The sequence below is a fragment of the Pristiophorus japonicus genome, chromosome 11 (assembly GCF_044704955.1).
Source record: "Pristiophorus japonicus isolate sPriJap1 chromosome 11, sPriJap1.hap1, whole genome shotgun sequence".
Classification (NCBI taxonomy): domain Eukaryota; kingdom Metazoa; phylum Chordata; class Chondrichthyes; family Pristiophoridae; genus Pristiophorus; species Pristiophorus japonicus.
In genome coordinates, this window is record NC_091987.1 from 87,391,553 (window position 1) to 87,416,749 (window position 25,197).

At 44.7% G+C, this 25,197-nt stretch overlaps 1 protein-coding gene across 5 annotated transcripts in view; it reads right to left on the bottom strand.

The window, feature by feature from the left end:
* The window catches only part of tfg (trafficking from ER to golgi regulator), a 223,374-nt gene that overhangs the window by 55,403 nt on the left and 142,774 nt on the right, over nucleotides 1-25,197 (bottom strand). For all 5 annotated transcript variants that reach the window (XM_070893680.1, XM_070893679.1, XM_070893681.1 and 2 more), the window contains one exon: nucleotides 20,071-20,238. In XM_070893680.1, the coding sequence (XP_070749781.1) occupies nucleotides 20,071-20,238 (168 nt within the window). The remainder of the gene's footprint in view (nucleotides 1-20,070; nucleotides 20,239-25,197) is intronic.

A 25,197-nucleotide genomic window follows, 5' to 3' on the forward strand; every position in this document is an offset into this window, starting at 1 on the left:
TATTGCTGCCGTACATAGTTTCTATTTAACTTTATTATATTTGCCGAATATTTAATCAAAACACTCGATTGAATAAATTAGAGGGAACACTGTTGATATCAGCAAAGAATCATAAGGGAAAAAAAAAATCACGTGATATTAATCACTGTACCCAACACTGTGGCATTAAGAGAATCTGGATACTTAAAAGCTTTGGATTAAACACAGATGCAAAAATGCAATCATTTAAATTAAACTCACATTGTTACGAAAGGAAAATGTCATGCAGTGCATCATTTCATTCCAGGGAGCATTTTAAATAAGACCAAATGAAAGCTTGGGATTTTAATAGCCCTTATTGCTACTACGGGGGCCTTCCTCATGTGTTACCAGCTGTGCGACCTATACACTATGCTAACAGCATCTTTCTGGCTTTACAGTTTTAGAGCATTCAGTGTCTATGCTCTATATACAGTATTCTGACAGTTATTTGGTCTAAAACACTTGCGTCTAAACAGGCTGTATCTCATTCCATAAGCCACTGAGGCCCCAATCCAAAACTAACATATTAAATATATTGGGCAGGACATCCAAAATACTGCAGTCTTTAAACAATGCAAGTAGGTTCCTCAACAATTTCATTTAAACTGCTATTTCTTTGTACAGATCTATAAATAAAGTTATGTTCTAAATGTATCAAAATCACGCTATTCTTTTGAGTGGCTCTCCACATGGATATAGTTCAAATGATCTTTGGATCGCCAGACTCTGTCAAATTTCAAGTCTGCGTTTTAAGCACAAAAGTATGCATTTGTTCACATGCAATGCAAACTGATTAACTCAGAACCAAATCAAATGAATGCAGGTGAAAAATCAAAATGACCTTCCACAGCCAAGTCTCATTAGTAGATACCCACAAATTAAATTTGATGCTTGCTTTATACTAGCAATTCCAGTTGTTCACAGTATTGCAAATTACTGCTTTAGCTCTAGAAATGTTATACGGCTTTAGTTCTAGAAATCCCACAAATGAGAGCGCACAACTTTACACAAAATATTCATCAAACCCCCTTGAAGTTAGAAAAAACTTACAGCTGTCCAAAATGTTTGAAGATTTGGTATACATTGAAGCTTCAACCCCTTATTCAAATGCAATTCAGGATTTTTCCAAATTATGTTTATGGCGTTAGAATGCAAATCCTCTTGAGCATCCCTGATTATAATTGCTCAACCATTGGTGGCCGTGCCTTTTGTTGCCTAGGCCCAAAGCTCTGGAATTCCCTGCCTAAACCTCTCTACCTCTCTTTCCTCCTTCAAGACGCTCCTTAAAACCTACCTCTTTGATCAAGCTTTTAGTCACCTGCCCACATGTCAAATATTTAATCCCATAATACTTCTGTGAAGGGCATTGGGACGTTTCACTACGTTAAAGGCGCTATATAAATACAAGTTGATCTTGTTGTTGTTATTAGTTTTAAATCGATCTGCCCAAAGAAAAACCCAATTGATATAGTGATGTTTATTTTTCTATCTTAAAATAGATTGCTGCCATACCAAATTCTCAATTAATTTACAATCGGTCATTGTTATTGAAATAAAAAGAGTAAGAAGAAAACCTATGGGAGTTGTAAAGAAGATCATTAACAGACATTCTTCACCTCAATCCCATGGGGACATATATGTAGAACAATTCTGAAGATGGTTTTAAATGTTTCTGGCTTGATTACTACTTCTCCAAAGTGTGGCAAATGGGGAAAATGTGTACACCCTACTTAAAATTTGACATTGCCAGCTACAGCCAATTGTTCAACTGCCCAATAGGTAGCTAACATTCTAATTGTGCAACATAGAAACGATTCATGGAGCTCAAACTGGTTAGTGCAGCATTTTGACTCCGACTTCAGTCATCAATACATTTAAAATGGACAGGGAGTATAAACAAACTTCTATTTTGTAAATCTATAGGATAATCACACTACTGAATCAGCACCAGGTGAGTGATTCATCAACTATTCTGATGATTCATTTGACCATTATTACCCAGGACAATTCAGTCGACAAAATGGGCACTACTCATTTTGGCCTGAACAAGTTCAATTTTTCAGAACATCTCCAAAGCAATACTGATGTTGAAAGCATAAGAGAGTTTACTCAAATTTATCTTTGCTCCTAGCAGATCAATATTAATTAGATATTAATTAAATGCATTTAGCAAATCTTGATTTCAACCAAAGCTTGCTTCTAGATTTATCAGGCTCATATTCATGAGCAAAACAAAGCATACTTCCTCAGTTGTTTTAATAGAAACATTCAAAATTATTTTTTAAAACCCTGAGATAGAGTGAGTTTTTTTAATAGGTTAGAGCAGGGCCATTTATTTGGGTTTAAATCTAATCCACGCTGATGGGACAGGTGTCATGACCTTAAGTGCCATTGTTTGCCCAAAGACTGCACAATAACCTAATTATTTGTATGTCTCAGTAAACACCTCACACCGATTGTGTTGGGAAGTCTCTGTTCCTGGACTCTTGCCAGGGTTCATCTGGCAGGTTTGCCTTTCAAGTTGTGAACAGACCGATAAAAACAAAGGCAGAAACAACACTGATATTCAGGTCCAGCGAGGATTTATTAGGAACAGAAAGCTGCAAGGACTAGCTTTGGCTAGGTTCGGAAGGGAAACAAAGGAGGGTATGTCAAGCAAGACAGACAACTGATGTGTTATTTTATTGCACAATGTCAAGTTGTACTGATTGAATTAAGTAAATTCAATCACAAGTGCTGCTCTGTACATTCAACTGCTAGAAAATAAACTGTGACTGGAATCAGCCACGGAGTTCAGGATCCCAATTTTTTGACTAAAATTAATTACTGGAAAACCAGAAGCACTTCCTCATAGGCTTTTGAAGCTGAAGACTTGACACCATCAGTGCTGCTGCCCTGGCATTATTCAGAAGTTGCAGTACTTACGGCATTTTCAGCGTGGGTGTTTTTCCCTCACTCCTTACTGGCTCTACTAAGGTGGAACCATTTCCTGAATGACTTTCAATTTGCCATGTCTCTTTGACAACTCTCCAATTCAAGATGCCAAACCTAAGTATAGCAAATTACAGCTTAATTCCTAAATTCAAAGTTTAATTTCCTTCTTTTAAAAAAAAAATTCCTTCTCCTATTTGATCATGGATCATGGATTTCTCTCATTGTTCTAAATGTACCAAAGCTCTTCAACAAGAAAGTCAAAGCAGACAACTATCCAATATTCGGTAATCTCATTCAGAACTGTCTTAAGAATGCTCAGTACAGGAGTAGGGGAAATAAGAAAAATAAATGAAGCTGGCACAATGTAAGTTGCTCAAGGTTAGGATGGAGTACAGGGGACTCTACTGTATATCGAGATAACCATTAATAAAAGTAGAATTGAACCCTTCTCTCGCACCAACATTCCTCAGTGTTGAAAATTCAGCCAGGAATGCAAATAATCTTTTTAAAACCTTGCTATCATCACTAGGAGGTTGAAAGAAATTAAAGCAGTAGGTTCTGAAAAAGCAACAGAACACAACATACACAGCTGAAGTAAAAATATAAAATGTTGGAAACCCTCAGTCGGTCAAGCTGCTATGAATCCCAATGTTCTCTCCACAGATGCTGCCTGTCCTGCTGTTTCTGGAATGTTCTGTTATTATTTCAGATTTCCAACATCTGCAATTTTAAATTTTTTTTATTCATACACAGCTGAAGCTCTGTTCGGCTAACAATTATCTCCACCGATGTTATCTCGGGTCCCTTGAGCCATCATGCTCAATAACTGCAAACAAAATTTAAGTCAAGAGAAAGTCAGACAAAAGGATGTTAAACTTCCTTTGCCAGGGAGGACTGCAAAAAATCATTGTGAAGTGATTATTGTTTTCCTCTTCCAGCTTCCCCCTTTGTATTGTGTGTTTCACTGAAGTGCAGTTCCACGATGTCAGTAACGCTCCTTAAATGGCAAATGTTCATGCGTGAGCTTGTACACTAAATATTGGTCAGATATTCAATCACTTTGCCTGGGGGAGTGGGGGGTACTTTGCACATCATATTTGATCTTCATCAGTGTGCAATATGTCAAGAAATATCAAAATAAATTTACTAATTATGCTGTATTTGCCAATACAGAGTTGAAACCAAAGCTCATGCTAAATTGGTAAAAGGTCAGCGTTATAGTTGGTTTTAATTTCATTTATATTCCTCCAAACCCAATTTCTCTACAATCCAAAATGTATTTTTTCACTTGCACTCTTTCTGCGGTGACCAACTTCCATACCATCCTCTCCCAGAAGGAAAAATAGATTATGGGACTTTCTGTCACAAATTTCAAAATACATGTATCCCTTGACTAGGCGAGAAGATATCGGGATCTACAACATGGGTATCGCACATCAGTTTTGTAGCATATGCACAGGTAAATGATAAACACTTCATAGCCCCGATTTTAACTTGGTGTAGGAATTGGGAAGGTGAGGGCTGAAGCAGGTGGCAAACCATCTTGACCTCGGCAGCGTGAGGTCCAGAAGATTTCAACTCCCAGGCCACATCTGCATGCCCCCAGTCAGCCGCCCTCTGAATATCAGGAAGCAGAAGCTTGCCAGCAGGCAGGAGCACAATGTTGGGCAGCAGGAGGCCACCGCCGGTGTCCAAAGGTCAGCTAAGTTGTGGGGAGGGGGAAACCTGGGGCTGTGGAAACCTAAACTAACTTTCCTCGCAGGGCTTGGAGGAACACTCCTGCACCCCCTGGCCCCACACCGGAACTATTAAAAAAGTTTTAGAAAGAGTTGCCTCTTTGGGGCTCCTCTGGTGCCGGCTCTGCTTGCCACTAGGTTGACTATGTATAAGGTGTACAAACAGTTCTACAGAAGTTTTTTCTTCTTTTTTGACAGCATGTGAATTATTGTTTCTTTTGAAATTGACTTTTGAAGTGTCAGCCATGGTTCAGTGGGTAGCACGTAAAAGATCCCATGGCACTATTTTAATGATGATCAGGGGTGTCCTGGCCAATATCTATCTCTCAACCAACATCACAAACAGATTATCTGGTCATTATCACATTGCTGTTTGGGTGAGCGTGCTGTGCGCAAATTGGCTGCCGTGTTTCCTACATTACAACAGTTACTAGTTCTTCATTGGCTGTAAAGCACTTTGGGACATAATGAGGTCATAAAAGGCGCTACAGAAATGCAAGTCTTCCTTTTTTTTGCAACAAAGAAAATACCAATATTAAACTGAATTTCCAATACTTATTAAAGTAAACTGGGCAGAACATTGCAGAAACTACCTCGCAACATTAATCCAGATTGCAGGAGGGAAAAAGCAATATATTAAATTTGGATTTAATTTAAATACTAAATGGTAAATTAATTTTTAAACCAATTTAAGCGCTATCAGGAATTTTACAGGGAGATTCCAAATGGATTGAGCTTAAACACAATCATGGAGTTCCCCCGGTTATGTATGAGAAGGGCCAAAGATATTCAGCCACGAATCTATGAAATAATATGGACAACATCTGTGCTTTGAAAGATGCCAACATCCAAAACACCAAGCACAACTCTCAATAAAAAAACAAGTTCTGTACCACATAATTTATGATTCAGATTACCAAATACACGGAGAGTTGAAGCAGGGACATTAAAAAAAAATCCAGAAAAACTTCAGATACTTGTTTCCGTGCTTTTATTCCATTTGTCTCATCATCTCTTTTCCCCAAGCAGCCCTAATTATTAGTGAATCAGTCCAATGCTCGTAATGGATGACCTATGAAAGCATATCAAGACTTTTGTTTTTGTTTTATGCAACCTGCTTCGATTGTATATCTTGTCTAATAAGTGCACATGGGAAGCATACACCGAAGGAATGTCACACAGCCTAAAACTTGACTAACTGATTTGAAACACCTTGTATGTATTTTTCCTGTAAATAAACTTAGCGTGCAGTGTGGGGTTACTGGCCTACAAAAAGCCAAAATATGATTAAACCGATGGGCTTGCAAATACATTCTGATCACAAAACTCCGCTTGCACACTTAAGAAGATTTTTTTTAAAACAGGTGGTTTACAAACTATGCTTACGGTGCATTTTTTAACTTCCAATAATATTAACAGACTCATGGCTTTGCTGAGGATTTCTGAATTTCAAGTTCCAAGCCAAAGTTCCTCATTCCTAAACCGTTAAATGGCCATGTAATATTAAGCACAGAAAGGTGTTGCTGCTGACTATAGAGAGCAGATCCCCAGAAAATTCTGAATCATGTGCTCTCATTGAAACCACACAGATTTCAAGTTGCACCCTGCCTTAGTTGGTTGGAATGGGAAGAGGAAAGAAACAAAAAGAAATCACTGCACATTATTTTCAATAACATACTTTGTACTGAAAATGGAAAACCCTAACAAAAATGTAGGTACATGCGTTCAAGCCATTCCTTTTTAGGAACATAGGAACAGCAGTAGGCCATTTAGCCCCTCGAGCCTGTTCTACCATTCAATTAGATCATGGCTGGTCTGTATCTTAACTCCATTTACCTTGGTTCCGTAACCTCAACAAAAAATCAATCTCAGTTTTGAAACTTTCAATTAATCTAGCCTCAACCGCATTTTAGGTTAAAGAATTTCGACTACTCTGTGTGAACCTGTGTCAAAACCTTACATCCAAATCCACCGCTCTCATTTTTGTTAACAGTTGCTGGTGTCATCATAGGCAGTCCCTCGGAATCGAAGAAGACTTGCTTCCACTCTTAACATGAGTTCTTAGGTGGCTGTACACCTAAATACGAGAACCACAGTCTGTCACAGGTGCGGCAGATAGTCGTTGAGGAAAGGGGTGGGTGGAACTGGTTTGCCGCACGCTCTTTCCGTTGCCTGTGCTTGATTTCTGCACGCTCTCGGCGACGAGACTCGAGGTGTTCAGCACCCTCCCGGATGCACTTCCTCCACTTAGGGCGGTCTTTGACCAGGGTTTCCCAGGTGTCAGTGGAGATGCTGCACTTTATCAGTGAGGCTTTGAGGGTATCCTTCGAACGTTTCCTCTGCCCACCATCACGGCAAACGAGTTCAGAGTAGAGCGCTTGCTTTGGGAGTCTCGTGTCTGGCATGCGAACTATGTGGCCTGCCCAGTAGAGCTGATCAAGTGTGGTCAGTGCTTCAATGCTGGGGATGTTGGCCTGGTCGAGGACGCCAAAGTTGGTGCGTCTGTCCTCTCGGGATTTGTAGGATCTTGCGGAGACATCATTGGTGGTATTTCTCCAGCGACTTGAGATGTCTACTGTACATGGTCCATGTTTCTGAGCCATACAGGAGGACGGGTATTACTACAGCCCTGTAGACCATGAGCTCGGTGGCAGTTTTTAGGGCCTGGTCTTCAAACACTCTTTTTCTCAGGTGGCCGAAGGCTGCACTGGCGCACTGGAGGCAGTGTTGGATCGCATTGTCAATGCCTGCTCTTGTTGATAGGAGGCTCCCGAGATATGGGAAGTGGTCCACGTTGTTCAAGGCCGCGCCGTGGATCTTGATGCCTGGGGGATAGTGCTGTGCGGTAAGGACAGGCTGGTGGAGGATCTTTGTCTTGCTGATGTTTAGCGTAAGGCCCATGCTTTCATATGCCTCAGTAAATAGGTCGACTACGTCCTGGAGTTCAGCCTCTGTATGTGCGCAGACGCAGGCGTCGTCCGCATACTGTAGCTCAACGACAGAGATTGGGATGGTCTTGATCCTGGCCTGGAGACGGCGTAGGTTGAACAGCTTCCCACTGGTTCTGTAGTTTAGTTCCACTCCAGCGGGGAGCTTGTTGACTGTGAGGTGGAGCATGGTAGCGAGGAAGATTGAGAAGAGGGTTGGGGCGATGACGCAGCCCTGTTTGACCCTGGTCCGTACGTGGATCTGGTCTGTAATGGATCCGTTGGTAAAGATCACGGCCTGCATGTCGTCGTGGAGCAGGTGGAGGATGGTGACGAACTTTTGGGGGCATCTGAAATAGAGGACGACGCTCCATCGACCCTCGCGGTTGACAGTGTCAAAGGCCTTTGTAAGGTCGAAGGCCATGTATAAGGGCTGGTGCTGTTCCCTGCATTTTTCCTGCAGCTGTCGCACTGCAAACATAATGTCCATTGTGCCCCGTAGGGGACAAAATCCGCAGTGTGACTCCGGGAGGAGCTCCTCAGCCACAGGGAGAAGACGGTTGAGGAGGACTCTAGCGACAACCTTCCCAGTGACTGATAACAGGGAAATTCCTTTGTAGTTGCCGCAGTCGGACTTGTGCCTTTTTAAAAGATGGTCACGATCACCGCAACTCTGAGATCTCCTGGCATGCTCTCCTTCCTCCAGATGAGAGAGATGAGGTCATGTATTCGCACCAGTAGTGCCTCTCCGCCATACTTCAGTGCCTCAGCAGGGATTCATCCGCTCCCGAAGCCTTGTTGTTCTTAAGCTGTCGCATGGCTTTTTCTACCTTGGGCAGTGTTGGGGTTTTACTGAGGTGGTGGCGGGTAGCATGCTGCGGGATGGAGTAGAGAACACTCGAGTCAAAGGCAGAGTCTCGATTGAGGAGATCTTCAAAATGCTCCTTCCAGCGGGCCCTGACTGCCTCGGTATCTTTGATGAGTGTTGCCCCGTTCTTGGCCAGCAGTAGGGTGGGGTCTTGGGTGTTTGGGCCATAGGTGGCCTTGACTACGATGAAGAATCCTCTCACATCGTGGCTGTCAGCCAGTTGCTGTACCTCCTGTGCTTTCTCCATCCACCACCTGTTCTTTAGGTCCCAGGTTTTTTGTTGGACCTCAGCCTTGAGCCGTCTGTAATGCTGCTTTGACGCTCTCAAGTTGGGTTGTTGTTTCAGGCTCAGAAATGATCTGCGTTTGCGAACCATTAGCTCTTGGATCTCCTGATCATTCTCATCGAACCAATCCTGGTGTTTCCTGGTTGAGTGACCGAGCGTCTCTTTGCAGGCACTGGTTATGGAAGCCTGGAAGGCAGACCAAGCGCTGTGGGCATTCTGCATCTCAGGATTATCAAGGCGCGCCAGATTAGCTGTGAGGTGCTGACTGTATAGGGCTCTCTTAGCTGGGTCCTTAAATGCCCCGGCATTGACTTTTTTGCGGCACTGCTTCTGCTGCCCCCTCCGCTTTGGGGCTATACTGATGTCAATGATGGATCGGACTAAGTGGTGGCACGTCCAGCAGTCATCAGCTCCTGTCATGGGGCGGATGATGCGCACATCCTTGCGATCCCTGGCTCAGACGATGACATAGTCGAGCAGGTGCCAGTGTTTGGAGCGAGGGTGCTGCCACGATGCCTTGTATTTGTCCCTCTGGCGGAACAAGGTGTTGGCGACGTTCCTGACAAAATGTTGCTGGTGTAGAACCTTATTGAATGCCCTCTGGAAGTCCATATAAACAACGTCCAGAGATACTCCCTTATCTACCACTTTAAATAACTCCTCAAAAAATTCAACTAGGTTCAAGAGACATAATTTACCCGTTGCAAATCCGTGCTGGCTCTCTCTGATCAGTTCATATTTGTTCAAGTGCTCAGTCACTCTGTCCCTCTGTCCCCAATAACAGATTCTAGTAACTTCCCCAAAACAGACGTTAGACTAACAGGCCTCTATAATTTCCTAGTTTAACTCTTCTACCCTGACACTGGCAATTTGTCAATCCAAGGGGACAATTCCTGAATCAAGAAAGTTTCGGAAGATCATGACCTATGCATCTACAATTTCCTCAGCTACTTCTTTTAATACCTTGGAAACCACCAGGTCCTGGAGATTTATCTATCTTTGTCCATTACCATTTGTCTCTGTGAGGGCTGAAATTTGACAGTGATGATTTTCTGCTGTTCAACAACAGAAACAATGTGCATTTATATAGCGCCTTTAGCATAGTAAAATATCCCAAGGCCTTCCATAGGAGTGCAATCAGACAAAAATTGATACTAAGCTAAAGGAGGAGGACAAGTGACCAAAAGCTTGATCAAAGAGATAGATTTTCAGAAGCATCATAAAAGGAGGAGAGAGAGAGAGGGAACAGTTAGTGAGGGAATTCAAAACTTAGGGCCTGGATGGTTGAAAGCACAGCCACTGATGCTGGGGAGAAGGAAGCGGGGGTGAGGAGAGGAGGATGGACAAGGTCAGTATTAGCGGAATACCGAGTTCTCAGACTTGTAAGGCCAGTGGAAGTTACAGAGATGGGGTGGGGCGAGGCTATGGCGGGATTGAGCGATTATAATCAGGATGCTTGAGAGCGCAGAATTAGAGGAGCGCAGAAGGTGAGACCATGGAGAGATTTGAAAACAAGGTCGAGAATTTTTAAAATCGAGGTATTTGGGGACTGGGAGCTAATGTGAGCACAGGGATGATGGATGAATGGGAAGGTGAGGTTAGGATAAGGGTAGAAAAGTCTAGGACGAACTTAACTTTATGGAGGGTGGAAGATGGGAGGCCAGCCAAGAGACCATTGGAATAGTCAAGCCTGGAGGTAACAAAAGCATGGATGAGGGTTTCAGCAGCAGATGCAGAGGTGAAGATGGGCGATATTGGAAGTGGACGTAAGTGGTCTTGATGCTGGACAGGATATGGGATTAGAAGCTCAGCTCAAGGTCAAATACGACACTGTGGCTGGATTTTCGGCTTTTGAGATTTCGGGGCGGTAATGACGACGGGACAGTCCCGATACTGCTTGGAAAAGGTTTGCACCCTTGTCTGCAAAATTCGGCAGAAAGTGAAGTTCCATGATCGGGGGCGCAAAATCGGGTGTTACACAAGGGAGTTTTTCCGCCCCAGCCGAAAAAAGCAGCGTTAAAAAGCCTCTAAATTTGGTGCATGCGCAGACGCGATCAAATCTTCCCGAGCACAGGCAAAACTTTAGGGCGCGCCGATTTCCTTTGTGTATGTGCAGATGCACCAGGCCAGTTGCATCACAGCGGGAGACATGGCGCAGCAGGAAGGAAGACAGAGAGCATGCCGCTTCTCCGCAGTGGCTGCTGAGTCGTTCGTGCAGGCAACAGAGAGGAGGTGGCCTGCACTGCATCTAGTGGGTGGAAGGAGACCTGTGCCCAGTGTCTTTAAAAGGATATGGAGGGAGATAGCCTAGGAGTCGTCAGCGGCAGACAAGCTGGCTAGAACTGCCACCCAATGCTGCAAGAAGTTTAAGGACTTCACAAAGGTTGTCAGGGTGAGTACCCTTCACATTTATGTAGCCCTGCCATGGTTGCAAGATCAATGTCTCACAGTCTTTGATGGATGCCCCTTCTCTATGTGCTCCAGACCATGGTGCACATTGTTGAAGCCACCTGAAAGCTGCAGGCTCACTTCTCCAGCCATGCCCTCTGCATTCAGGATGCACATACCCTCTTGTCCTCGAATTACTGTCAACCTTCCCTTTTCACTGTTGTTATGCGTTGTCCAAAAGTCACCCCGAGCTGCTGTGCTACCTGGCTCTCACTTCGTCCCAGTTTTTCCACATGATTAATCACCAGCCACACAGATTGAACTGAACACATTTGCACTTCCACACAGTGGCAGCTATTCTACTATGGAAGGCATATGTGGCACAAGGGGAGGTGCACACTTACTCAACCATTCTTATTGCTCTTATTGCAGGCCAAGTTATCGCATAATAGGAGGGAGCAACAGCGCACTGGAGGTAGACAGCCTAATCTGCAGGAGCTGACCGAGGTGGAGCAGAGGGTGTCGACCCTCACGGGCACCCCAGTTCGTGTGGTGGCCAGCAGCGAAGCCGAACCCCCTATGGGTAGTGATGGTATGTGAATGGCACTTGCGATTGATGCGACTTCCTTGATCTCTAGTGGTGGCCTAGCCCCATTACATATAGATGTTCAATGCCACCTTCCTCTTATCAGCTTGCCCCCTCCCCTGCTGCTAACCACACGTCAGTTGTTTTGGGCTTACTGATGGCCAGCCAGAAGCGCAGCAGCCTTCCCGTGAGCCGTCCACATCTGGCCACGGGGGAGATGACGAGAGGAGGACAGTGTGCTTCCTGAGCATAAGACCCCATCAATCCCACTGTGTGGGGACAAAACATCAGGGGAGGGCGGCGAATTTGATGACTCTGAGGTTCCTGGCCCCAGTAACGCCCAGGGGAAGGGGAAGTTCGGAGGTCAGTTCCATGGAGGGCGAGTCGGCACAGTAGTCCTGCTTAGAGACAGGCAGACGTTGGACTTGGTGGCTATGTCCAGGGAGAACACAGGAATGCACCGCAAGCTATGGGTGCATTGGTTAAGGTCCCGCAGAGCACAGACGCACTTGCTGTGTGTGTGGTAGTGGAGGCCGCCTCACATATTCTCCATGCATCTGAGGACTCCAGCAAGCCCATCCTTGCCCGCTCAGAGGCAGATGGGCTCCGGCAGTGACAGTGGAATCCCAGAGAGGATGGTGCTTGCCATGGGTGACATGGCAGCAGCGATTGCATCGCAGGCACAAGCTACGCTCCAGCTAGGTAATGTCATGCGATCACTGACTGCTGCCATCCTCTCTGTGTTCCCCACTGTCCAACAGGGAAATGATGATGCTGAAGCTTGGTCACACATCATGCTCCGGATGCTGAGGTTCAGCCCCAAGCGAGTGTCAGTGGTCCCCAGCAGCTCGCTCCACTGACTCTCCCACCCCCCACGTGGCCCACTCCCAATCCATCAGAGACTGCTGCCGCCAATGCTGAGGTGCAGCAGTCCAGGGCGTCGTACTAGGCCGTCTGCACCAACTGGCCCACTACCATAGAATCCCTCAAGTAGCCCTTCCTGTAGGCACCAAGGCCTCATTGAAGAGGAGCAGCAGGCGTGGGAGGGGGCAAATGCCAGGGAGGGGCAAAATTCAGGAAAAGACCGATTAAGGTGTAGGACAATGTTGTGGAGATGCCCTGATTTTTCTTTATGATGCCTGTAAATAGTTATGATGAATTAATGCACTTCATTGTTCTCGAGTGCCTTGCAACAGAACGTTGTATACTGGTTTTATTTTGGTGGGGGGAGTGTTTGTTACTTTGTTGCAATAAAATGTCACTTTGACCCTTTGCCATTGGTGTCTTGTGTTTCATTCCAACATTCACCGGAGATGTGCCTTTATGGTGGCACATAGCGTTGCCAATATTAGCTCCATCCCTCAGCTTCCTCCATTATGAGCTGGTGACGCCTGGCTCTTGGTCCTGCAGCATCTCCACGCTGTCTCCCCTGTGGATGATGTGACTGTCCAATCGGGGCCTCGCCAGGTTTCGCTTCATCGTCCTCCTCTTCGAGGTGGGCCTGCAATCCCCAATGGCAATGCCTGGCCCCTCATGATAGCCAAGTTGTGCAGCATGCAGCACACCACAATGAACTCGGATACCTGTTGGGGGAAGTATTGAAGGCTGCCTCCAGAGCGGTCCAGGCATTAGAATCGCTGTTTGAGCAACCCAATTGTCAGTTTGATTTTGTTGCGGGTGGCCGCATGGCGCTCATTGTAGCGCTGCTCCGCTTCTGTTGTGGGGTTGCGGAGGGGAGTCATATGCCAGGTGGTTAGGCTGTTTCCTTTGTCCCCGAGCAGTCAGCATGCACCGTTTCCTTGGTGGCTGAAATAATCGTGAGACAGTGCTCTCACGCAAGATGAAAGCCTTATGTGCACTCCCTGAATAGCGGGTAGTCACTGTGAGGATGTGCTGTGTGTGGTCACACATCCGGTTGCACATTTAGGGGGTGGTATCCCTTTCGGTTTCTGATTACTTCTGCGTTGTGTAATGGTGCTCGCAATGCCGTGTGTGCGCAGTCAATGGTTCTTTGCACCCTCGAGAAGCCACAATTCTGTCAAATCCACATGCCCACTCATTCTGGCTCTCCCTGCTCATTGGGAACTTTATGTAGTCCATTCTGCAGGCGTACAGAGCCTTTGTGATGTGGTGAATGCAGAAATGTGCAACGTATTACAAGATGCTGCATATGTCCCCTGCTGCAACCTGGAATGAGCCGGAGGCATAGAAGGCCAGTGCCACAGTCACCTTCACTGCGATGGGCAGCACAGTTCTATTGCCGCTGTAAGGCTGTAGGTCTCGCCGTAGGAGATGGCATATCTCTGTCAGCACTTCCTGTCGGAAGCGCAGCCTTCTCACACACAGCCCCTCGGAGAGCTGGAGGTATGAGCATTGGTACCTGTAAACCCATGGCGGGTAAGTCCTTCTCCCCAGACGTCTTCGGCCTCTCCTCATCCGTGGGCCGACATAGTCAAGAGCCCTTCTTCTACCCGGACACCACCATGATATGCTGGCAAACCAGTAATGCCCCCATTAGATTCTTTCACTGAAGTTGTAAGGACACTGCAATGGCAGATAAAGCTATCGCTTTCTTCATGTGGCATGCTGTGCACAAATGTTGCAGTCATTGTGACCTCTGTGGTAGGATCCTCTTCCCTCAATTTAAATATGTGGCAAATACCACCTACTGGATCGTGGGACCGCCTGTTTTTTCAAGCATCTCTTGGGGCGGGCATATAATGCAGCGTTCGGGCCTAATTTTGAAGCCAGAGCACTAGTGGAGCGTTGGACGACGATTGATGCCATGATCTCATTGAAACTAGAGGGTGGGGCGATAGGTTTTTGCGCCACCGCAAACACCGAGCCGAATTTGCCAGACGGGCAGTAAAAGCCGGCCGCTCGCAATTACGCCTTAAAACACCTTTTACCGCCCCTCTGGGGTGCTACCAGAGGCGCAAGGGAGCCGAAAATCCAGCCCCAAGACAGTGAACAGTCTGGTTCAGATTGAAACAGTGGCCAGGGAGGGGGATGGAAACAATTGCAAGGGAACAGAATTAGTGGCAGGAGCTGAAGACAATGGCGTTGTTCCTCCTGATGTTGAATTGCAGGAAATTTCGGCTCATCCAGGACTGGACGTCAGCAGAGCAAAAACCTGGTGAGACGTTAAAACATGGGAGTTTCGGGGAAAGGCGGATACAGATTTGGGAGGCGACAACATGTCCAAGGACTTGAGAAGAAATTAAGGTTGGAGATATGGCAGGTGTTTGAAGGACAGAGGGAACAAGGCTGGGATGTTGGAGGAGGAAGTGTAATGATGGCAGATTTGAAAGGGAGGACGACAGTATCTGAGGAGAGGACACTGATATACAGTATTAGCTAGAATGGGGAGGGAAGTTGGGTGGTCAGCAGTTTAGTGGAAATAGGATCGAGAGAGCAGGAGGTGGGTCTCATGGATAAGATGAGCTTGGAGGGATGAGGGGGAAGATAGGAGAGAAACTAGAGACAGAGCTCGGACAGGGTTGAACATTAGGTCTAGACAGAGTAGATAGAGAGAAACTGTCCATTGGCAGGAGGGTTGAGAACCAGAGAACACTGATTTAAGTTGATTGACAAGAGAACCAAAAGCGACACAAGAAAATACTTTTTTTTATGTAGCGAGTGGTTAGGATCTGGTTGGATCTGGCAGATTCAATCATGGCTTTCAAAAGGGAATTGGATAAGTAAGTGAAAAAAAATTGCAGGGGAAAGGGTAGAGGAGTGGGACTCGCCAAAGTGCTCTTGCAGAGAGCCGGCATAGGCTAGACGGGCCGAATGGCCTCCTTCTGTGCTGTGATTCTATGATTCTAAGTTCAGCTTTATGGGCTACGGGAAGGGAGGGAGGCAACTGAACAGATGATCTCAATCATAAGTGACAAAGAAGTCCACGTGGTCGTCGAACTTGTTGGAGGTGAGGATGAAGGGGGCAGAGAAGAGCGGTTTTAAGAGAAGGTTGGTAGTGGAAAAAAGAAGCTAGTGGTTATCTTTGCATTCTAAGATAATCCTTGATTAGTGAGCAGTGTTGTCAGAGAAAAGCAGGATCCAATAGTGCTTGATGTGCTCCAACAAGATCTGACGATGAATGGCTAAACCAGTGGCACCGTGGACATTTAAATCTGTATCTATTGGACTTAAGGGAGCGAAGGTGGGCACCGTACCAAGAGGAATGGCCAGGGTGAGAGAGTAAAGATTTTACTGGGGCAAGGGCATCAAAGGTGGAGGCGAGGGTGTGACTGAGCAGATTGGTCATTACAGAAGTATCATGGTAGAACGGAGGTCCAAAGGCTAGATAGTTGGGAATTTGAAAGTGACATTGTAAGTGACTTTGCGGGGGGGGGGGCGCGGAAAAGAGTTTTCCCCAGAAGCAGAAACATAAGGAAGTAGGGTTGGAAGGAGAATGCTAGTGGTGGGAGATACAAGAAAGTGATCAGAGATGGCCTTACCTGTAATTGAAACGATGTGAATAGAAAGGCCATGTGAGATGGCAAGGTCGAGGGGGTGGCAGTTAATATGGAGGGAAAGATAAAGGGAAGATCGGAGGGCAGTGAACTCAGAATAGAGGGCAAAGTGAGTTGAGATGGAGGTTTAAATCACCAAGAATGAGAATTCACTCGGTGCAAAGACTGAGGGAGGAAAGCAGTGTGGATATCTCAGTGAGAAACCTGGTATGGGGCTTGGGAGAACAGAAGAGAACGTGGATTTTAAGGGACCAGAGGGATGGAACAACGCGAGGTGATCAAAAGTGAAGGTGCGAGAGGAATAGGGCAATTCATATTGCCAGCATCCAGTCTGCTCACTTATTTTCCAATTCTAAGCAATTCCCTTTTATATTATCAAGAGCGTAATGTAGTCCTTCCTTCTCAGAGCAATTTTCAGTAGAATCAAATTAATGACAATCTTTTACAAAACACCTCTAACTCTACATGTTGCACTGTGCTCGCTGTCCTCAGGGTTATATTTAGTGTATAAATATTTTTTTTAAATCACACTTAACTTTTGATAACTTCAGTGAAAATCAACTAGGATAACATATAACAGAACATAAGCAGAAAAGCCAACACCTGCTGTTTGCTCCCACAAAGAAGTGTTGGCAAAGTGGGATCAAAAACTCTCTAAATAAACTCTAAAAATCTGGCTTTACTTAATTGCTCAGAGTTCCCAGATGCTACTTAAAAGGACAAGAACTTGAAACTACGTTGTACTTAGATAACTTATTAGCCTAAGGCAGCAAGACGCTTTTCATGTGTCTCACTGAAAGCAGAGCAGAAACTGCTGGATAGTTTGTCATAGATATCTTGGCAAAATATACACAAAAAACACAGTCGTTTTTGTGACTGAACCAGAGTCTACCAAAAAACATTTTCCATGGCAAACAAGTACTACGACAGTTCCAAGATTGCCCTTCAGCCGAGCCTGTCTGGTCCCACTCCAGGGCCAGACCCGGGTCTCTCTCCAACTGTTCTTGGGGCTCAATTTTCCCCAATGCCATTTTTTGGTGTATTGCCAGAGTTACGCCCATTGTTTCTGGCCCCAACTACTCCAAAAAAATAAGTTTTCCCATTCTATTTTTTGAAATTGGCGACGCGCAGCCTGTCCTGTAGCTTCGGGGGTGGTAGAGCCTAATGCCTGTGCCGAAAAAACGATGACGCCTCTTCTGCTCATGCACGGGGGAAAAAAGGACGTTTTTGACGAGATTGCTCAGTACAGCTCCAGGTCTGCATTCGGCCATTTTTAAAGAGCCAATTGTGTGTGAGAACTTTAATTCTCAGCGGAAAAATTGGAGTTGCAATACAAGATGCAACACGGCTCAAGGACCAAGAATTTCTTACAGGATGAAGTGGAGGCTCTGGTTACTGTAACTGAGGCCAGATGTCACGAGCTGGACACCAGCAGAGGTAACACAAAAGTTTCACCAAAAGAAATAAAGAAACGCTGGAACTTGCGTTCCAACTTGCAGAAGATTACTGTGCAATGGTGACCACCCCGAAGTCTGGAGGCCAGTGCAAAAAGTGACAGGACTTTGGTCAAGTAGTTAGTGTAAGTAATATTTTCATTTATTCAATGGAATTGCAATTGTAAATGTGACCATCTGTATATGTCCCACCAGCAGAAAGACACCCTCTCTAAAAGGTTACATTTTCACTTTTGCAGAGGAAGGTGGCAAACAACAAGAGAGAAAGAACTCGAACAGGAGGAGACCCGGCAAATCAGCACCCACAGGCACCCTTGGAAGAGAGGGTCGCTGCTTTGATGGGTCCTGCCTGGAGAAAAGCAACCACCACTGCACAAGCTGGGCCCACACTCGAGCGAGAGGATAAGTCCTGCAAATTTCAGTCTGGATTTGCTAAATGTTAAGTACTGCGCGGGTTAGCCAAGATTCAGTTCATGGGGATGTCTCCGTCAGCTATGCTTCGGTTGATGCAGTGTGCTATCATTCATCCTGATCCTTCAAATCAGACTGCGCCGTGTGAGCCTACTCTACCCTCTCATCTGCTGCTAACCATTTGTCTGTTCTGTTATATTATATTTTGCAGAACTTGAGGCCAACGCTGATGATGCAGATGCGGACGAGCCTGAAGAGAACATCTTCCAATCCCACCTTCCAGACCAAGAGTATGGGGATGGATGAAGCCCCCACTGTTATACTCACTTTGGAGGAGGTGCCGGTGCCTCCCATTGAGATGCAAGCCCCTTTCCTAAGTGGTACGTGTGTTGAAACATTCCATGGTTTCCACATAGTCCGAGGCTGGGGGTTCCGGTGGGGTGCAGCGAGGCACACCCAGGGCCCCACCGTCCGAGGCTGCGGGTCCCAGTGGGATGCAGCAAGACACACCCAGGGTCCCACCAAGCAAGGCTGTGGGTCCCAGTGGGATGCAGCAAGCCACACCTAGGGTGAGGAGAGGAAGGAGAGCTTGCTGAATAGTGTAAGGCTTCTCAGTTTGGCTTCCACCCACCCGCCGTTTTCCCCCCTCCCCCCCCACCCCGCCGTCCCCCCACAGCTCCCTGGACTTCTTTTGGTGCATAGTGGCACAGTGTAAGGGTTCCCATCCCTGCAGTTCTGCTTCCACACCCCACCGGGCTTCTTTTCAAGCCAAGCCCCGAGCCAGTGTCCAGGCGAGGGACCGATTCTGCCGGCCGACGCTCCAACCATTGAACCCGGTTTGGAGATGTTCGGTAGTGCCGTGGCACTAAAATAAAATCAAAACTTAAAGAATTTCTTGAAACTTCCATTTTCTGCATTTTCAGTTGGAAAAATTTAAGCTTGATGATGCATATTTGCATGTTCTTGACTCCCCCCCAAAACTTCGCCTAAAAACAATGGCATCTTTCTGCACCGATTTTGCAATGTGCGCTGTTTTTTTCTTCAGTGCCCAGAAGGTTTTTTGGGAGTGATCACATACGCCGTCCTAGGAGAATTGTAAGTTAGCCAAACTTGCATAATTGTGAAAAACTGGTGCAGACATCAGGTTACGCCCCCTACGGCGCAAAAAAAAACCTAAAAAAAAAATCATAACATGAGTTACACTGGCGCACAATCTTTGGGGAAACTTAAATTTTTAAAATTTAGGCCGGAAAAAAACGGCCCGCGCCAAAAAAACACCGCAAATCACTGGAGAAAATTGAGCCCTCTGTCTTTAGTTGACAAATCCAATAATTATACAAGGCAAAAAAGAAATGAGGGTGAAAATAAGTGATCTTTTACACCCATCCAAAGTTTCTCAGCGTGGAATTTAAGGCCGCATGATTAATTGGTGATTTAAATACCATTAAACCCTGAGTTTTATTGCCGCAGAAATAAATAAAAATTCCAACAGTATAAATCCAAGGACCATCTGTACTTCTCCAGCATAATCTCTCCACATGTTCAGTCAATAAAAATGTTCGCAGTTCATGATTCTTGCCATTACAAGATATTTTGATTTGTTTATTTAATTTCTGCATGGTAACTAAATACATGAGTAAAGAGACAGTTCGTTATTTTGTTATTTAGATAGATTTTGCTGAGGGACAGGGACATGCAAATGGTTCTCAGGGAGCCAGCTCAGGGAAACAATACAGAAGTAATAATGAGCTATAATGGCAATTTAATTATCAGCATTAAAAAAAAGATTTTGAAAAAATGAGGGACAAATTGGTATATGGTTTTTCAACATGTCCAATTTCATAAAAATTTAATTTGCAAATTATTTTGCAGTGTAGATTTAACCATTTGCTTCAGCTGGCCTCGTACATTACCAAAACTGCAACTATAGGATTTAAAATAAATGTTTAAAATTACTGACACAAGTCTGATTCAAGACACTTACCCGAAACCTGGTCTTCAGTCAGGCCAAATGATGACATTACATTCTTGTTGATTTCATCTTGATTTTTTAAAGGATCAAAGGCAGACATGCTGGCAGCACTAACAGGAACGGGCTGCTTAATTGTGGAGTCTGGTGCCACAGGCTTTCCATCCCTTCCATCAACTGCATCTGTAACATAGTACAAAACTAAAAACATGTCTTGGCTCCTTATTAAAAATGCAGGTACATAAATATAGTAGGACCATAGTCAGTTTGCCCAATTGCCTTTAAAAAAAAATGTCCATCTTTATATAAAACTGAAGAAAATCAATAATGGATTGGTGGAATAAACTGGATCAAAAAAAACTCAGTGAGCAAAGACAGCAAAATATTCACTAGGTAATGAAAAAATAATAATTAACCAACAAATCTGTGGAGAGTTGTGCCAAATCCAGCCCTCTATCCACCCTGAGGAAACCATTTTACTGAGCCACATGGGAGTTCTGCAAAAAGTTAAACAAAACTTCCTGGACCCAAACATCTTGAAAAATGCCCACAAAAATGTTGGAACTTGTTCCCGATGATAAAACCACTAGAATGGTTTGAGGTGGGAACTGACATCAAGCAAATGTTGAGTGATTTAAATGGTGTTGTCTCGGCAATCCCAGTCCAGTACATTTGAACCAAAATGCAAGTGATCAAAATAAGCTCTGTCTTCCTTGAGAGAGTGGACACCAATAACATGGGTGATTGAGTCAGCTTTTGGACTGCACCTACTGCTATTCCTCAACACCATCCAGGCCCCCCTCAACTTGTTCTTCATGGAAATTACTGCTAGTGTTTGTATGTACAGGGTAGGAGTCCAGAGACTCAAAGTGTGTTTGTAACATGGCCCACACTGTGCACTATATTCTGCCTGAAGATCATCAAACTTCAAATTGTCGCAAAAATTTAGTGGTTTGCTTAATATGATCCACATGATCTAAGGTGACCCTGACAAACACAAGCGCTGGTCTTGCACCATTATTACACTGCAATATATGCTGTTGGATAAATTTATCCAAGTATTTAGCTAAAGTGCAATCCTTAAATGAAGTGTACCCTAAGCATATAACCTTCTGTTCTCCTAAACGATTCACTTAATCGTTATTTTAGAGTACAGGGAACCATCAGATGAGAAGAAACTGGAATAAGCTTTCCAAAACAATCTGGATTGGGAAAGCTTTTAAAACTGGAGGACAAAGACTGGTCCACAAGTACCTATATATGATAGAATTCAGGCTTATGAAAAGATTTATTGACACATCAGACCCAGCTAAGATAAATCTTCTGTGAGCTCCTGAGACAAGACACAATGCCACAGCTTTTTAAAAAAGTTTCACCAGACAAGATTCTCGTCTTGATCTGCAGCTTGTGCTTCAAATTCCAATTGAATGCTGAGATTTTACTGGGAGAACATGAAAGGTTAAGCAATGCAAATTTGGCGGCTGCAGGATTACTTCATTACTTTTCCGTGTTTGTTATTCCTGGAAAGCCTCAAAAGCATTTCTAATTTATTTATCCATAAATTTGACCTTCCATGGCCAGTGTATATAAAATGGTTATAACATTTATATAGTGATCTTTTGCAAGAGTGAATTAGCAGCAATGAGTAGTAAATTAAGCCCAATGTTTACTACCTTCCCAAGCTTTGTGTCATTTGCAAGCTTTGAAATTATGCCCCTTATACCCATGCCCAGATCATTGATTATATATCAAAAAGAGCAGGGGTCCCAATACTGACTCCTGGAGGACACCACTGTATACTTCCTTCCAGTTTCCTTGCTTCAAAAAAAGAACATTTTCTAAAATCCTCAGTCTCTTTCACAATACAAACAGAAACATTTGTCTAATGCCTTTAACATAGAAAAACAAGACAAGGGGCTTCACAGGAGCACAATCAGACAACAATGGATGACAAGACAAAGGAGGAGATATAAGGAGGTGTAACCAAAATTTTGGTCAAACAGGTAGGTTCTAAGGAAGATCTTAAAGAAGGAGAGGAATGTGGAGGGGCAGAGCATGGAGCCTCTGTAGTTTCCCCCTCCCTTTCCGCTGTCCCACCAAGCATGGCGGGGGGAGAGGGGGGGGCGGGGGCGGTGGCGGAGGCAGCGGCGATATCTAGTGAATTGTTTCAAATAGAACATTTCTGGTCACTTTGTAATTTTGTATCCTTTATCTACACCATCCTTTGATGTCATATTTATTAGTATAGATCAAGTATCTCGTATCTGCTTCATACTGTAACCTGTAGCATTTCTAGTTGGTCAGTAAGTGGAGCACCAATAATCACATACATATCCAAAGTGCCTTAATGTTTGCCTGTCAGGAGATTGCCCCCTAAATGTTGAGTACAAGAACATAAGAAATACGAGCAGGATTAGGCCATTTGGCCCCTTGAGCCTGCTCCACCATTCAATAAAATCCTGGCTGATCTACCTCAACTCCACTTTCCTGGACTATCCCCATATCCCTTGATTCCCTTAATATCCCAAAATCTAACGATCTGTGTCTTGAATAGACTCAACAACTGAGCATCCACAGTCCACTGGGGTAAAGAATTCCAAAACTTCATTACCCTCTGAGTGAAGAAATTTCTCATCTCAGTCCTAAATGGTCGACCCCTTATTCTGAGACTGTGACCTCTGGTTCTAGATTCCCCATCCAGGGGAAAAATCTTCCCTGCATCTACCCGGTCAAGCCATGTAAGGATTTTGTATGTTTTAATGAGATCACCTCTCAATCTTCTAAACTCTGGAGAAAATAGGCCTAGTCTACTCAATCTCTCCTCATAATGAGTCTGGTGAACAGCGTTGCACTCCCTTCTATGGCAAGTATATCTTTCCTTAGGTAATGAGACCAAAACTGTACACAATACTCCAAGTGTGGTCTCACCAGTGCCCTATATAATTGCAGTAAGACATCTTGGGGCTGGAATTGCCCTCAGTGAGAAATTGAGAGCGGCACTTCGAATTAGCCGGATATTTAGCGCCCGGCGGGAATCAGAGGGAATAGGCGGGATATTCGGCTGTTAGTTCACCTACCAGCGCGTTCGGACATGTCGCAACGTCCTTCCCCTTCATGTAATGGGGAGGAACACTGCAAGGCATAGTGAGGCCTCTGTGGAGGAGTTTGGCCGGGCCAGTGGACCGGCATCCAAGAGGAAGTACCGGGCTGCATGTTGGCGGCCCGATTCAGGAGTCGGGCAAGAATTAAAACAAAATGGCGGCCGCGATGGTACGCCCTCCCCTTTAAGGGCAGTTGCACCGCACAGCCTCGCGAAGTTGTCGTGGGCACCGACTGGCAGCGAGCACGCCCCAAGGGGTCGCGGCAGGCGATAAGGGGTTGGCATGCTGCCAACAAGGGGTTGGAGTGCCGGGCATGGCGGAAACCCGTGGCGTGCAGAAACCCGTTCCCGCTACCCCCGACTTGGGGGCAATTGCACATGGGTTACACCCTCCACCTGTCCCCCACTAAAATAAAGGCCAACATACCATTTGCTTTCTTAATTGCTTGCTGTACCTGCATGTTAACTTTCAGTGATTCATGTACAAGGACACCCAGCTCCCTCTGAACACCAACATTTCCCAATCTCTCACCATTTAAAAAATATTCTGCTTTTCTATTTTTCCTACCAAAGTGGATTTGCCATGTTCTTGCCCACTCATTTCACCTGTCTATATCCCCTTGAAATCTCTTTGTATCCTCCTCACAACTTACATTCCCACCTAGCTTTGTATCATCAGCAAACTTGGAGATAATACATTTGGTCCCCTCATCCAAATCATTGATATAGATTGTGAATAGCTGAGGCTCAAGCATTGATCCTTGCGGTACCCCACTAGTTGCAGTATACCAACCCGAAAATGACCCGTTTATTCCTACTCTGTTTTCTATCCATTAACAAATCCTCAATCCATGCTAGCATATTACCCCCAATCCCATGTACCCTAATTTTGTTTAAAATCTTCGTGTGGCACCTTATCAAATAACTTCTGAAAATTCAAATACACTACATCCACTGGTTCCCACTTATCTATTCTGCTAGTTACAACCTCAAAAAACTAACAGATTCATCAAACATGATTTCCCTTTCATAAATCCGTGTTGACTCTACCCAATCCTATTATTATCTACGTGTCGTTACCATGTCCTCAATAACAGATTCTAGCATTTTCCCTACAATTGCTGTCAGACTAACTGGTCTGTAGTTCCCTGTTTTCTCTCTCCCTTCTTTCTTAAATAGCGGGGTTACATTGGCTACCTTCCAGTCTACGGGAACCATTCTAGAATCTATGAAATTGTGGAAGATGACAACCAATGCATCCACTATCTCCATAGCCACCTCTTTCAAAACTCTAGGATGTAGGCCATCAGGTCCAGCTGATTTATTGGCTTTCAGTCCCATTAATTTCTCCAGTACCATAGAAATAAATGGGTATGACCTGATAGCCATTACAGAGACATGGGTGCAAGGTGACCAAGGCTGGGAACTGAATATTCAGGGGTATTTGCCATTTTGGAAGGATAGGCAGAAAGGAAAAGGAGGTGGGGTAGCTCTGTTGATAAAGGATGAGATCAGTGCAATAGCGAGAAATGATATTGGCTCAGAAGGTCAAGATGTAGAATCAGTTCGGGTGGAGGTAACTGGTGGGAGTAAGTCTATAGGCCCCCTAACAGTAGCTACACTATAGCACACAGTATAAATCAAGAAATAATGGAGGCTTGTAAGAAAGGTACGCCAAGAATCATGAGGGATTTTAATCTTCATATTGATTGGACAAATTAAATTGGCAAAGGTAGTCTTGAGTAAGAATTCATGGAGTGCATATGGGATAGTTTATTAGAATAATACGTTGTTGAACCAACCAGGGAGTAGACTATTTTAGATCTGGCAATGTGTAATGAGACTGGATTAATTAATGATCTCATAGGAAAGGATCCTCTTGCGAAGAATGATCATAGCATGGTAGATTTCAAATTCAGTTTGAGGGCAAGAAAGATACGTTTCAAACTAGTGTCCCTTAAAGGCAACTACAAAGGTATGGAGGCAGACTGCTAAAGTGGACTGGGAAAATAGATTAAAGGGTAAGACGGTAGATAAGCAGT